This window comes from Uloborus diversus, chromosome 1, assembly GCF_026930045.1.
Source record: "Uloborus diversus isolate 005 chromosome 1, Udiv.v.3.1, whole genome shotgun sequence".
Lineage (NCBI taxonomy): Eukaryota > Metazoa > Arthropoda > Arachnida > Araneae > Uloboridae > Uloborus > Uloborus diversus.
The window spans coordinates 162,418,859-162,433,046 of record NC_072731.1 but is presented as its reverse complement, the minus strand read 5'-3'; the positions used below and the strand labels follow the sequence as shown (position 1 = coordinate 162,433,046).

General features: G+C 32.4%; 1 protein-coding gene across 1 annotated transcript in view; it reads right to left on the bottom strand.

The window, feature by feature from the left end:
* Window positions 1–14,188, bottom strand: part of LOC129233322 (brain-specific angiogenesis inhibitor 1-associated protein 2-like) — a gene marked incomplete in the record, with an annotated part of 125,876 nt that overhangs the window by 4,895 nt on the left and 106,793 nt on the right. The window contains 4 exon segments of the mRNA XM_054867374.1: window positions 3,166–3,231; window positions 3,961–4,080; window positions 9,122–9,193; window positions 9,631–9,692. Of these exon segments, the coding sequence (XP_054723349.1) occupies window positions 3,166–3,231; window positions 3,961–4,080; window positions 9,122–9,193; window positions 9,631–9,692 (320 nt within the window).

Genomic DNA, 14,188 nt, shown 5'->3' with positions numbered 1-14,188 from the left:
AAGCATATGATTTGAATTTTTTCAATAATTAAGATTGTTTTTTTTTGGGGGGGGGGGGGGGGAGGGCATAAAAAATAATTAACTACAAACCTCTTCCAATAATATGCAATTTAGCATTTACCCAAGAATATATTTCCAAAAAAAAATAAAAAAAAATTTTTTTTTTGCATTATTTGAACTAAGGGTATGACCAAACAAGGCGACTACGTTCCATACGCATCATCTCCACGTTAGGATGACTATGAAGGGAAAACAATCAAAGGACCTGGCTATTTGGCTTATATTTTAATCTGATACGATTGAAGATTAAAAAAATTACAACAGTTATTCGAATAAGTAGAAACTAGCCTCTGTTGTATAAACAATTTTCAATGGAACGTATTCGTAATCGATTGCGAGTATTACCGTCCACATCACAGCAGAAATATAAGATATAGTTTTTTTTCTTTCTATTTTTAATGATGTATAGGATTTTTAAGGAAATACAGGATTTATGGGACAACATGGAATATTGTTTATGCCAAAGGAGTGATAAAATGGGGCACACGGGGGGGAGGGGGCAGCTTTCTGCGGTCAAAAACAAGTTGCCTTTTCAAGTTTAAAATTAAATAATTTGTCTTCCCTATTTTGACGATTTTTTCACAATAAAGACTAGCGTGAGTTAATTGGGAATCAAATAGGATCGGAACGACCTTCGAGGGTTTATGTAAAAAAAACACACAATATGATGTTTTTTTTTTTTTTTTCATATTTAAAGAGCCAAAATTTGCAACATATTTTTATACTTTCAGAACAACATTTAAAGCAAAACATAAAACTGTTTCAGAAAAAGATCAATAATTAATCCTTAAAAAACTACAATTAAGACAAATAGTCAGTTTTTAGCACATAAGTGTCTAAATCAATTAGAATAAAAAAAAATGCTCTGAGGATAAAATTTCGCATTTTTCCAGAAAATAACTACGAATTACCCGGGAAAAAAGGGCACATTTTGCGTTGTTATCAATAGTTTGCACTGCAATAAACATCCAATGCCATTTTCGGAAACTTAGGCTCTTAAAAAGTCTTGTGTACTGCCATCTTGGGAATGACCAAATATGGCGGCTACGACAAAAAATAAGAAATAATTTTTTGAATTTGTAGCGGGAAAACGATTTAAAAATAATAAATCTTCGTGAAACTACAATTCAGTTGAAAAGTTTTTAGCACATTTACGTCTAAGGCAATGAGGATAAGATTAAGTTTTAAGAACAAAATTTTTCATTTCTCAAGAAAATTATATATTTAAAATAAATTAAAAATAAAAACAAGTTGCAGCACATTTTGCGTTGTTTTCATTAGTTTGCAGTGAAAGAAAACATCCAATTCTGCTTTGTTTTTGGATACTTAGGCATTTAAGCATCGTGTCTACTTCCATCTTATATATGACCAAAAATGGCGACTACGTTTCATTTTTAGCTGAAAAGACTTTTCGATTAAAAAACGATTTTCCCAATTGACCCTACCATTCGCAGGTTTGTGCTTTAGATGCAGGAAAATGTTCTTCTCCCGTTAAATTTGTGGATAATTCCTGTTCACCCTAGGAATTTTTTTCTTTGGAACTATTGAGGGGCAAAAATGGCGTCCGCGGTCCTTTTTTATTTTATTGCCGGCGTCATTTTGCCTCAAAACTTTTTTTTTTTTTTTTTTTCAGGAAACATCGATAAAAACGAAGATTAGAACTCAAGGTGCAAAATTCCCTGGGAAAAAATTGGAAAAAAAAAATTTGAGGGAGGGGGGATTTGAAATTTCCCTCACATATTTAACTATGTCGTTTTCCATGACAATTCCAGGTTTTTCGGAGCGTACGAACCCCGTGAAATAACCGTATTTTCCTGTGTATTATCCGCGGGCGGCCGGACTAATTTTAGAATCTGCAGGTTCTAAAATGGGCCTGAAGAAAAAAAAGTTTCGTATAATCGGAGGCGGTGTATAATACGATGTAAAAATATAAAGTTTGAATTTAATATACCATATACCATTTGAGCAACTAAACTAAAAACGTGAAAAGGTAATTACTTTGAAGAAATAATCAAAATTAGTCTGAAATATAATCTAAAATACAACGATTTTGAAATCATGATTATAGTACGCTAATTACTTGAAAAACAGAGTCAAGATAAAAGAGCAAACGCTCTAATCTTGTGCAAATGGCTTCCTAATTCACTGTATTTTTGCTTTTCTTACATGGCCTAAATCGCGTAAGAGGAGCATTCAAGCATCGTAAAAATAACCAACATACAGGCAGGCAGTGAGAAAGAACATGCAAGCTTTGTAAAATAAACAACATCCAGTCGGAGTACGGTCTCTATCGGTGAATCCTTATAGTACTAACGCATTGAAATTCTTTTCTTAGGATCTAAATTAAAAATGACCCCCCAAAAAAGTTGGCGACTGTAGAAATTTTTTTGGGGTCGCCAATGTTGAAAACTGAGTCGCCACGTGGCGAGTGGCGACCGTAAATCTTGACCTTTATCACAGCTCCAGTTTCAGGTAAACACAGATTAATTTTTCAATTAAAAACAAGTGAGCTAATAGGGAAAATATCAATTCTTTAAAATGGAAAACTGATTTTAAAAAAATCAAACAGCAAAAAACACAAGATAAATCAGTAACCAATGGGAGTATTTTAAGCCAAAACGGAAAGACCCAATAGGAAACATAAGCCAAGCCAAGGAAGTATGGAAATTCATATGGGAAAAAGAAGTATGGGAAAAAAACAAATGGCATGGACTAACACTATTGGGTACATGCCAGTAACTTTTTCTCAATATATGCTTTTTTTTTCCTTCAGTCACTTACACCTCTGTAATCATTACCTTGTCTTTGTCAAATGTCCAGTTTATGAATAAATGTAATTTAATTTTTATTGATATTTTCCCTATCCCCCCCCCCCCCCCCGTTCCATTAAAATGAAAAAAGAAAAAAAAAGATTAAGAATCTCGTTTTTCGACAAAAAGATTTAAATTTCTCTCAAAAGAGTTGGTATTACATTTATTGAATCATTTAAAAAATAACAATTACAGGTACTGATATGTGAGTTGATAACAAGTGTTAAAGAATTTTTTTTTTTTTCAAACATGTTTTGCTTCTGTAAAGATAATACAAAAAATTTTTTTAACAAACCTCTTTTAGACTGTCATTGCAAAATACTTCTAGTCTTTCTTTGGCACTTTCAAGCATTTTCATATGCTAAAAAAGAGATAAATCCATCATTAACAACAAAGAATTGTACTTTAATTAAAAAGCTGAAAACAAATCTATTACTTATAACAATGTCATATTTGGATTAAAGCTCTAAAATAAATATCAGTGAAAGTTTGAAGCACTCACTCACATTATTGTTATTCACTAGGAGGGGGCAGCTTTTTGTTAATATTGCCTTGGGCAGCAGAACTACTAGAGCCGGCCCTGTTCTTAATTTAAGAGCTGATAAACTTCAATAAAATTCTCCTCAAAAATATTTCCATGTTAATTGGATGAACTGTTAAAAACTCAATATTTTTTATCTATTAAAAGTGTGAGTGCCTTGAAGCATCACAAAATTATGTTGTATTTTGAAGATGATCCCTGTAATAATTTCACTAATACAAAAATGGGGGAGGGGGTATTTGGTTTCAAACAGTGTTATATTTTGTGAAAAATAGGTTTAAAAAATATACCTTTCAATTTTTATCAGTCTCACTCTAATTTCAACAGAGGGTAAGATTTTCTCACCCACATTTCTAATGAGAACCTTGCTCATGGCTGCAAAATTAACTTTCAATGAACTATAAGTTTTCTTTTCTTTAAGCTGATAAAAATTGACTATAATTTTTCTTATTAGATCTTCCTACCTAAAATTTGAAAGTATTATGCCAATAGCTGATATATAACGAAAGAATGATAAACTCATATTTCTACTGAAACAATACTACTTACAGATAGCTGTTTATCAGTGTTAATATTCTTTTTTCTTCTTGTTTTCTTCAGTGTTGAAACACATTTTAAATACGCTTCTCGTCTTCCTTTGTAAAGCTGCTGAAATCGCTTCTGTTCTCTCTATCAAAAAAGACATTTTTTAGAAATCCTGCTTGATCTAGTAGTTTAAAACTACACAGCTAGAGAAATATGCATTTGTTGCATTAACAAAAAAAAATTTCAAAATTAATTTGAATTCTGAAATTTTGAATTCAAATTATGTTTTTCGCAATCATGAGTTGCGACAGGATCCTACTCATTGGTTACTACCCCATTTTCTTGTTTCTAGAAACGGTTCCTGTCCCTCTTCTTGGGCGGTTATGTGTGTATAGTTGCGCACATGTAGGCTTCTGTGTGCTTAGACCTGTATGCACTCTGGCGTGTGTGCATGTGTGTAAAGGCGCATGCGTAAGTGTGTATGAGCGTACGTGTCTAGGAAATAGACAAATGGGAAATTAGCAATCATGATTGCTCAAAAAAACATATAATACTAAGTTCACCACCTATTTATTGCAGGTTCCTGGACTTAATATTTAAAAAGGGACAACAATAAAAAAGGAACTTAAAGATAAAATTGCAGAAAACTAGAAAACCCAATTACAAAATGTAACATCTTTAAACTACTATACAGCAAAATGTTTTTATGTAGTATTCAAAATGATATTTATTCCTCTATCTGTCAATTTTTAAATGGTCCTTTATAAAACCGATATATGACTAGCATAGTCAAAATTTTAAAGTTTGAGAAAGTATTAAAAAATAGAAAACACAAAAAAAATTCTTGTAACTAATTAATTAGTTATTACTATTGGGGGGAGATGTAAAAATGTGTTGCAAAATTTACTAAATGACAATTTATGTGTCTGGCTTTATGATGGAATGACAATGGTTTTACAATTTTTTTTTTCTATCAGCAATCCAGAACGTTAGTAGTTCATTTTCTTTTTGGATTGTAGTTGGGCAATTTCACAAAAAATAGACATGAGGGTTGAAATTTAAAAATTGTTTTATTACTACAAGTAATACATCAAATCAAAGCTAATAACATGAGGTTAGTTATAACATGAGGCCTAAAGTTAATGTAATATATCATACTTGTATTTAGGAAAAACACAGTATTTTCATTTGCCCAGGATTACTATTTAAAACAGGAGAATTTTGTAATGTGTGTGTATATTACTATTTGTGATATTTGTCCATCTTTTGGAACACTTAATTTTTCATAACAAAATATTTAACAGAATTTTTAGCATAAATAAAATTATAAGGTTTTGCTGCCGCGTCACAAAAAAGATGTGAAAGTTACCATAGCAAATGCATTCTTCCATGGAAAAACAAGAAACTTTCCAAAGTTCTAATGTTTGCAGGTCTGAATAGGAGTACAATGTTTAAATTTGATCAAATATTTATTCTCTGGGAAAATTTGGTGTGACGGGTGTGTGAAACGTTTGCGACTGGTTTGACAAAATCATTGGGACATGTGTAACAGCATTTAAAATAGCTTTTAAAAACTTTCTAAATGAAATAGAAGGTTAAACCATTTTGTTTCTTAACAAATTAGCACTGTAGTTTTTAAAAAAATATCTGAAAATCTTATAACATGACAGATTTGAATTATTTGTATTTGAATAACTTTTTGGTTATTAAATGAGTTACTTTTATTTAATTCTTGAAACATATCAAAGGAGCAAAATAGCTTTAAAGAAAGTAAATAATCAGTTGCACATTTCCATAGGTACTCTGCTGTGTGAAAATGCCTCAGTCAATTTTTTTCATGAGATATAAAGTAATATCGGAGACACTGGAGTTATACAACAATATTAAACTTTGCCCAAAATTATGGCACTGGTTCTCTTGATGCAATTAAAGTCTTATTAATCAATTATCATATTTACAAGCTGTGTATGGTTAAAAGATAATACAAATCACTTACTCCCTTATGTTATAAGGGAGTAAGTGATGAAGTAAGTTATGAAGTAAGTCACTGCATCATGACAAATATGCTCCATGGGACGTTTTAAAATGCTAGCATAACTGATCTGAAAATGGAATTGTCTTAAGTATGAAATGGGAAAAAAAACGTTCTGATTGCTGTAGAGCTCAATCAAAAATGATGTATAACAATCAAACTAGAACTTTTTTCTAAGACAGGGGATTTTCAACTGACGTGAAATTAGAATATTTTCACCATTTTGTATAGAACGCGACAATAGCTGTATTTGTGAGGGGCTAAATGCAGTCAACATTGTCAAATTGAGCTAAGTCAAATCAAACTATTTTTCATTTATTTAATTGTGCAAGTACAGAAGATGACAAGAACCGAGTGAATATCGTCTGCAAGTTAGAATTAATGAAGAAATGAAGTTCAGAGAAGTGACAACTTTTGGGAAAGCAGCTCCGATAATGTTTAAACTGAACAGACTGCAAAGTTTACATTGTAAAATATAGCTATCACTGAAATTCAAATGCTATATCTTACTCCCAATCAGATTGTATTAACACCTGATGTAGGTAACTTTTCACTAACCACTCAAGGCAATGTACTACAAAACACTACATTCTTAGTATTATGTTCATGTTTTATTTACATATTAACTTTTAAAAAAATAAATAAGTAAAGATATGCAAGCTAGTGGATGATTTTTAGCCCTGTTGATTTTCCCCCATAAAAGGTGATATTTAAAATAAGAAATTGTTTGTAATTACCAAAAAAAGCTACACTTGACGTAATTTCATTAATGGCCATTAGAGAAGTGCTAAACTAAATGTACACAATACTAGCTTTGTTCTTATGAAATGTAATTTATATTCTAAATTCTCAAGTATGTCATCTGTACTGATCACTATACTTTTAGAAATTGCTCATCCAAGTAGCGGATTTGCAGTATCACACCCGTCACAACAAAAAAAATTCCTGATGAGTAAAAAAAATTAAATTCATCATAAATATCATGCATTAAGTTTCATTTGAATGTCTTTTATTAGCAAAAAAAATTTCTACAGTCATGAAACATTAAAATATTCACAGGAATTTCTAGAAATATGAGTGCAGGTTAAAACTTGTGTCTCGCAAACGTCACACCCGTCACAACATTTTTAAAATGTCTTTAAAAAAATTGAAAAGTCCTGCAGTTTTGCTTCAATTCAATTATTCAAGCAAATGCATAGTTAAACATGATTAAAATACTTTTTTAGTATTTGTTAACTGATTCAGAGCTCAAAATGTTGGTTCAACCAGTAAAAATAGTGTCTGAATGGCACACCGGTTAAAATGGAATTGCCCAGATGCTAAAATTTTTTTGACCATTCACAGAAATCTTTGGAACAACAACTCAAAAGGCTCAAACAACTTTTTCAGTGTCCACCTGCCCCTTTCTATTTTAATCAATCACCTAAAGTTTGGGATTCATTTCATCAAACTCTGGGTGAACAGAATGAACGCAGGAGCTAATTTACCACTAGGCCCAGGAAGCCTGGTGTAAGGACCTCCTAGGTCTAGTTGCCCAAAAAATTACAAATCACTTTTTAATAAAATAAAAACACAGTGCATTACAATATGGCTTTTAACATCAAAACAGCTTCTCCTTTTTTTTTCTTAAAAAGCCTTTCACTTAGGTCAAACAACATCAGTGTACTCTTAGAGAAGGTGTGTGGTTGCACTTGTTACATTATGAAATATAATTAAAGGGTTTTATGTTTTCATAAAGAACAAAATAAAAATATACAGAGGCGCCGACTTGGAAAAATTATTGCGGGGGCTAGATGTCACCGGGGTCTAGGGAGTATGTTAAAGCACAGAGCCAACCCCCCCCCCTCCGAAAAAAATTCAGATTTTTGTGCCTTGAAAATGCCAACTTACATATTTTCCGGTGTGTATAATTTATACAAACAATATGTGACATGGGGTTTTCAAAGTAAAATGATCTAAAAATTGGTACACAAATTTTCTGCTTCAATTAGATCATGTCACTTGCCTAAGTGAGGGACAATTTTATAGTTCCATTTTGTGGGGAGCCGTGCAGTGCCATAGCTAGGCTACAGCACTATACAAAGTAGTGCACTTGACTTGCATGGAAAGGCACTCCCAGTGGCACCGATTTATAACAACTATTTGGGGGGAGGGTGCCATAACGGGGGCCTTGCCAGGGGAAATTTTCTAAATTTGAGATTTAAAAAAGTGAGTTTTAAAGTTTTTTAAGCATTTTAGAGTTATATGATCAACATTAGAATCCCAAAAACTCGACTCTCGGTAAATCGACACTCTGAGAAACTCGACAAGCGGACACATTTTTTGGCTTTGAAAAAAAACCACACATGATATTTTCATATAAAGCTAATTTAATTTACAGTAATAATTATGCTTTTAGTCTATTACAGAGCAGTGAATATATAGCTCTGAAAAGATTGAAATGATATTTAAATAAATCTAAAGTATCATTAAAAGAGTAAAGCATAAAAGATTGCTGTCACACTTTAAATACTATAAGTGAAATGACTAATTTAAGCTTGCTTTGAATAAATGAAATAAAATAATGTCTCAAAATTAATGCTTTAATAGAGTTAAAGAAAATAATACAGATTACTTTATTAACTCTATTAGTTGAAGAAAACTATCACGTCTTTCATTTAATATACAAATCAAACCCTGATATATTTTTTCCAGATCAGCAATAATTAGATGAGAGCGCCGCCGGTGACAGACTTCACCCAAAAGTTCACTCACTGGGACAAATTCCATGAGTGCTCTCAGCATCGTAACACTATCATTATTCACACCACTCGTTTTCAGTTAACCTGCTTACTACCGCAATAGTAATTTGATTTACCTCATTACTGAATGTATTTTACTATGTAACTATCTTCAAACAAAGAAAGTAAAAAATATCAACATAATTTTGTGATTTTAGAAACCATAATATGACAAATAATGTTCTTAAATTATTGAGGGGGCTCTGCCCCCCCCCCCCAAAAAACAAACTATTGAGGGGGCTCTGGCCCCTTCAAGCCCTATGGAGTTGGCGCCACTAAAAATATACTATAGAAAAATAAAATAAAGAGGCAAGACACACAGAGAATGAGACTTTTGAAGAGTTTAAATTTACAAATGTATAAAACAACATACTCCAACCAGTTTCGTATCTTTTTCTGCAGCTATTTCCATGGGTTCCAAAAAATCAAATTCTAAGCTCTTGATCTAAACACAAAAGCCAGAGTTAAGAAAACACTTTATCAATTTTGTACAGATTTTGATGTGAAATCAAAATACTTTACTAGTTTGACCCTTTGGATCAACAAAATATAAGAAATTTTTTACTGAGAAATGAAAATACATAAATATGTTTTTAAAGTAGCTTATTCAAGAAATGGTTAACGAAATAAAAATTATTTTTTGAATTATTTGCTCCCATAACCATGTGGCCAAGGCTTTTTTTTTTTTTTTTGAAAATGAAGAAAAATTTGGAAATTTAATAAGAAACACAGACTAGATGAAAATTATTCATTTTTATTTTATTTTTGAATATTATAAGTTTATTTAAAAGCATTTCAAAATATCTAAAAGGTTTAATTATTACTTGACATACCACAAATAAAAAATTTTAAAAAATCAGGAAAATGTTATGCACTACTCACTATATTTGACTGCTGAGCTAGTATTTCTTTATTTACATCAACTATGTTATAAAGTGTTGTTCCTACAAAGCAAAATGAAGTGAAAAAAGTATCAATTAGAAAATACCAATGTACACACATATGTTGCAAAAGTCAAAAATTCAGATGTAAGACTTATTCTAAAAGAAGTTATCATTTCACATGAAATGTCAACAACTAAGGAATATAAATAGAGAAAAAAAGTTATTTTTTGTAGTTAGAGTAAAATACCTCAGATATATAGATTGAAATACCCCAGTGCAAAATAAAGTACAACAGAACCAGTCAGCTTCCTACGTTTTGGCTACATTTTCAAGTTACATTCTATCAAGAATTTTTTTGTAGAAGTACCGTTCTTTCACGTGGTTTTTAAGTACAAATATCGTACCTTTGTTCAGTGCATCAGGAACTGGCGCAAGCCGATGGTACCCTTGTTCCGGGTGGTAACTGTACCCTATTTCTATGCTTCTTTCGTAGAAACTCGATGTAAATAAAAACTTGTAAGGGCGGAGGTTTCATGTTTTTGCCCCGGCACTGGACCAGTTGAAATTCCTTCGACATTACCAACGTAACGTACTGATACATTTTCATTACGGTACGATCAGCGTAAAAGTAGCAGTCACTGTTTAGTACACGCGCTCCGAGAGAGAAAGTAAACATCGGATTAAATTAGTAAATAATGTTTGAAAGAAAATGCAGATGGCGCCACACGGCTAAGCAATCAAAGACGGTTAAAAAATTCCATTTTTTGAGCGTGAACGCAAAAGTGCACAGATCAGCAGATTAATGCAGAGGAGACACGTTTTTCAGAAATCTCCTAACTTTTCCACACCTTGGCGCCCAAAATCAAGTAAAGATAAGAATTATGGAGAAATTCGAAGCAGAGTTTCTGCAACAGATAACAGTGATAAATTACAGTTTACAAAAATATTTATTCATTCATTCATTACGGTGCGGCGAAGTTTGACTTTTCGTTCGGCGTTCGGGGGAGCTAAGAGTCGCAGGGTCGTCCTTTGGGAAATCTGGGGAGTCAGTGGTTCCCCCCCCCCCCCACATTTCAATGCCACAAATTCAACCCAAAGTTCAATGGCACAAATTCCACCAAAAAATTTTTTTAACATCTTTTTATTCTTCAATTTTAGCTCTCTTTTTAATTTTATTTATTTTATCTATTTATTTTTTTTTCAATATTCATTTTTTTTTACTCATTTTTTTTCTAGAAACGTTCTGAGCTACGCCAATGAATACGCTAGCAAACACACACACACACACTACCCAAACTAAATAAGTAAATGAAACAAAATATAACAGGATAAAATAAAACAAATAATATCAAAATTGAAAATAAACCAATCGATAAATTTAATTAGATACATTTTTAAAAATTTAAAAATCTCTCGCTGCGGGCACCCTTATCCGAGGACGACCACCTACTCCCTGCCTTCCCATTTTAAAACACCTATCCAAAAACTTTTTCAAACTTCAATGTCAAAAAATGTCTGGAAAAAAATCATGAGCTCACCCTGGCCATCCTCCAAATGTCATAAGGTAGCCCAAACTGTGTTTTTAGAGCGTCGATTTCGATAAATTCCCACAAGGCGGATTCGTACCCCAAAGAAGCCCGAAATTGCGTCTTAAAGTTTTAATTTTGAAAAATTTCCCAAGGTCAGCTTTCATTACCTCCCTTCCCCTATCTCATCTAACGTCTCTTAAGATAACTTCAAATTGCGTCATATTTTATTCTTTTTTCATTTAATTAAGAGAAGTTAGATGAGATAGGGGAAGGGAGGTAATGAAAGTTGACCTTATGAAAATTTTCAAAATAAAAACTTTAAAGACGCAACTTCGGGCTATCTTTGGAGTACGAACCCTCCTTTGGGAATTTATCGAAATTGATGTTCTAAAAACGCAGTTTAGGCTATCTTAGATGACATTTTGAGGATGATCAGAGTGGGCTCATGAGTTTTCTTCAGAAATGTTTCTCCTCCAGAAGATTAAGATAACCTAAAATTGCGTCATATTTTATTCTGTTTTCATGGAAGTGTTGTTTTAAGGTTCACAAAGATAAACAAATTTGTACATGCATGACTCAAATCACATTTAACGTTTGAGACACCAAGAATAATATAGTATGCAAGAAAAAATGAGCAAATAGATTCTTTTGCATCGGAAATTTGAAATTAACCGAGCAATTGCGTCATATATTTTATATGAGGATACTTTGGTGTCTTCTTTTCCTTTCTTTTAAAACCGTATGTTCATAAGTTCCATTGACTTCTAAAAGCTATGAAAAGCAATCTGAATGTATTCAAGCAGTTTACTAGGATGTTTTCTCGAATTCTTTCATGAATAGAAAGGTTCAGAAATATATGTTATCTGCGGTGTGAAAAAATGTATTTTTGCTTTCAATAAAATAAAAAGTTTATAGTTTTTTTTTTTTTTTTTTTTTTTTTTTTTTCATTTTAGTAGAGTTGAGCTACATTAAAAAATTACATTTTTCCTGCAATTTTTGATTCGTTCTTTATTTTATTTCTGAAGTTTTACAACAATGTTTTAAGGTTCTGGAAAAAATAATTTACTTCTCACGCACACAGAGTGTGCACGCACACTTTGGCAGACAGAGGGGGGACCTAGACAACAGCTTAGTTAATTGAAGCTACAAATGCAACATACTTTATATGTTGAGCAAGACATTCTAAAATTGAAAGAGCATTTTTTGAAAACTTTTACAATATTTTGATCCATGGTTAAAAAGAAAAAACACATATCGTGATCTAGATCAACGTACCCTGTTCATAGAAGGAAGAAAACTCGACATGAGGTTTCAGATTACAAATTTGGGTATTTTTTCTAGAGATAACGTTTACAACGCAAGGTTTAAGCTTACATTGTTCAAGGTACAACATCAGTTATAAATAAGATGTATGAAATCTTCGGTTTGTATGACGCTGTAAATTATAAACAAAAGCTGAGATAGGTGTTCTGCTAAATTTATCTTCCTGTGAAATAATTCATCACTCATAAATATTACGCAATTTAAGACGATTAAAGTTCAGAACAAGATTTTTAAAATAATCCTTTAAGGATTTCTTTTCAATAATTTCATTTTAAAATGTTCAATTGCTAGTATTCATGTTAAATATTGCCTTTAAAAATTAAAGCAAGATTTTTTTTTTTTTTTTGCTCTGAAAATCGCATGAAACCATGAAAACTGAAAATCCCAAATACGTTTGAAGAAGGGGAAGGATATCCTAATCGATGTTTAACCATTTTCCGAAGCTGAATATCGTTTAACAATACGTTTGTGATTTTAAAACGATATCTTTAACGAACTTTTTCTTTTGTTGTGCAGGGACTTCACCGTAGGATAAGCTGCGCAGAGTCCACGATACTATGAAATTTACTACACCAATTTAAAATGAATTTAACTTTTTTTTTTTAAGTTGATAAAAAGCGTGAAAAGAAAAAAAAATCATCGTGTGAATCCGTGTGCTTCTTGTATATTCTTATGAACAAAATAATCACAAATGAAAGTCAAATTAGTTGAACTACAAAAAAGATATTTAATCAAAGAATATCTAGTTATTCATTTGTTTGGGTGCAATTAAGAAACAACAATTCACAAAATTTTCAAATAGCCAAAAGTGCACAATGTTTTCTTTAGTTATTTTTATACCTAAGAACTCAGAACTCTCAACAAAGTGTTGGATTTTACGTCGCTTTTAACACAAGTTAAATATACACTTACTTCCAGTGGCAAAAAAAAAAAAAAAAGAAGTATATATGCATATATCAATGACTACCTGCACATGCGAACTCGTCGCCATTAAAAGCGCTCTCATCTTTCTAGGGAGGATCAGAGTTCCAGAGGCATGGTCATTTTCTCTGATTGCTGATCAGCATTGCAGGCGATCCAGAAGGGCAAATGTCAACTTAGCCATCAGATCATTGAACTAACAAACAAAATCATTGCTGCCCCAAGATCCTGCATTTTACAATGGATACCGGCTCATGTAAATATTTTTGGTAACGAGAAGGCCGATGAGCTCACAAAGGCATCCCGTAATTCTCCTCAGCCATCCAATTCCAACCCTCGATGGCCCCAACGCTGTTGTTGGCAGAAGACTAATCGGTCAACAAGCGAAAAGAAACTCCATTCCGGATTTGAACTGTGACAGAGCCAAATTGACTACTATAACCAGACTTAGGACAAATCACTTAAAGGGGATGAGGATTTTTGCGGACGGACGACGTAGTTACATCAACTTTTGTCCTCATTGTCCAGGTGGCTTCCCACTGTCTCGTCAACACATCTTCAGCTGTCCAGCAATCAAGGCCAAACTTTTTAACATCGGCTTAGAAGACCCAGTGGACCTGTTCTATACATATTAAGATGTCGAAGTTGCAAAGGTTGTGTACGACAGCTTCGGAGCCATATATAGACACGACATCATCATCAATGAATAAACAAGCAATATAAAATGGAAATCGCAAGAAGTAAGAACAAGGAAACAACACCAAAATGCAAGAACTCGGAAAT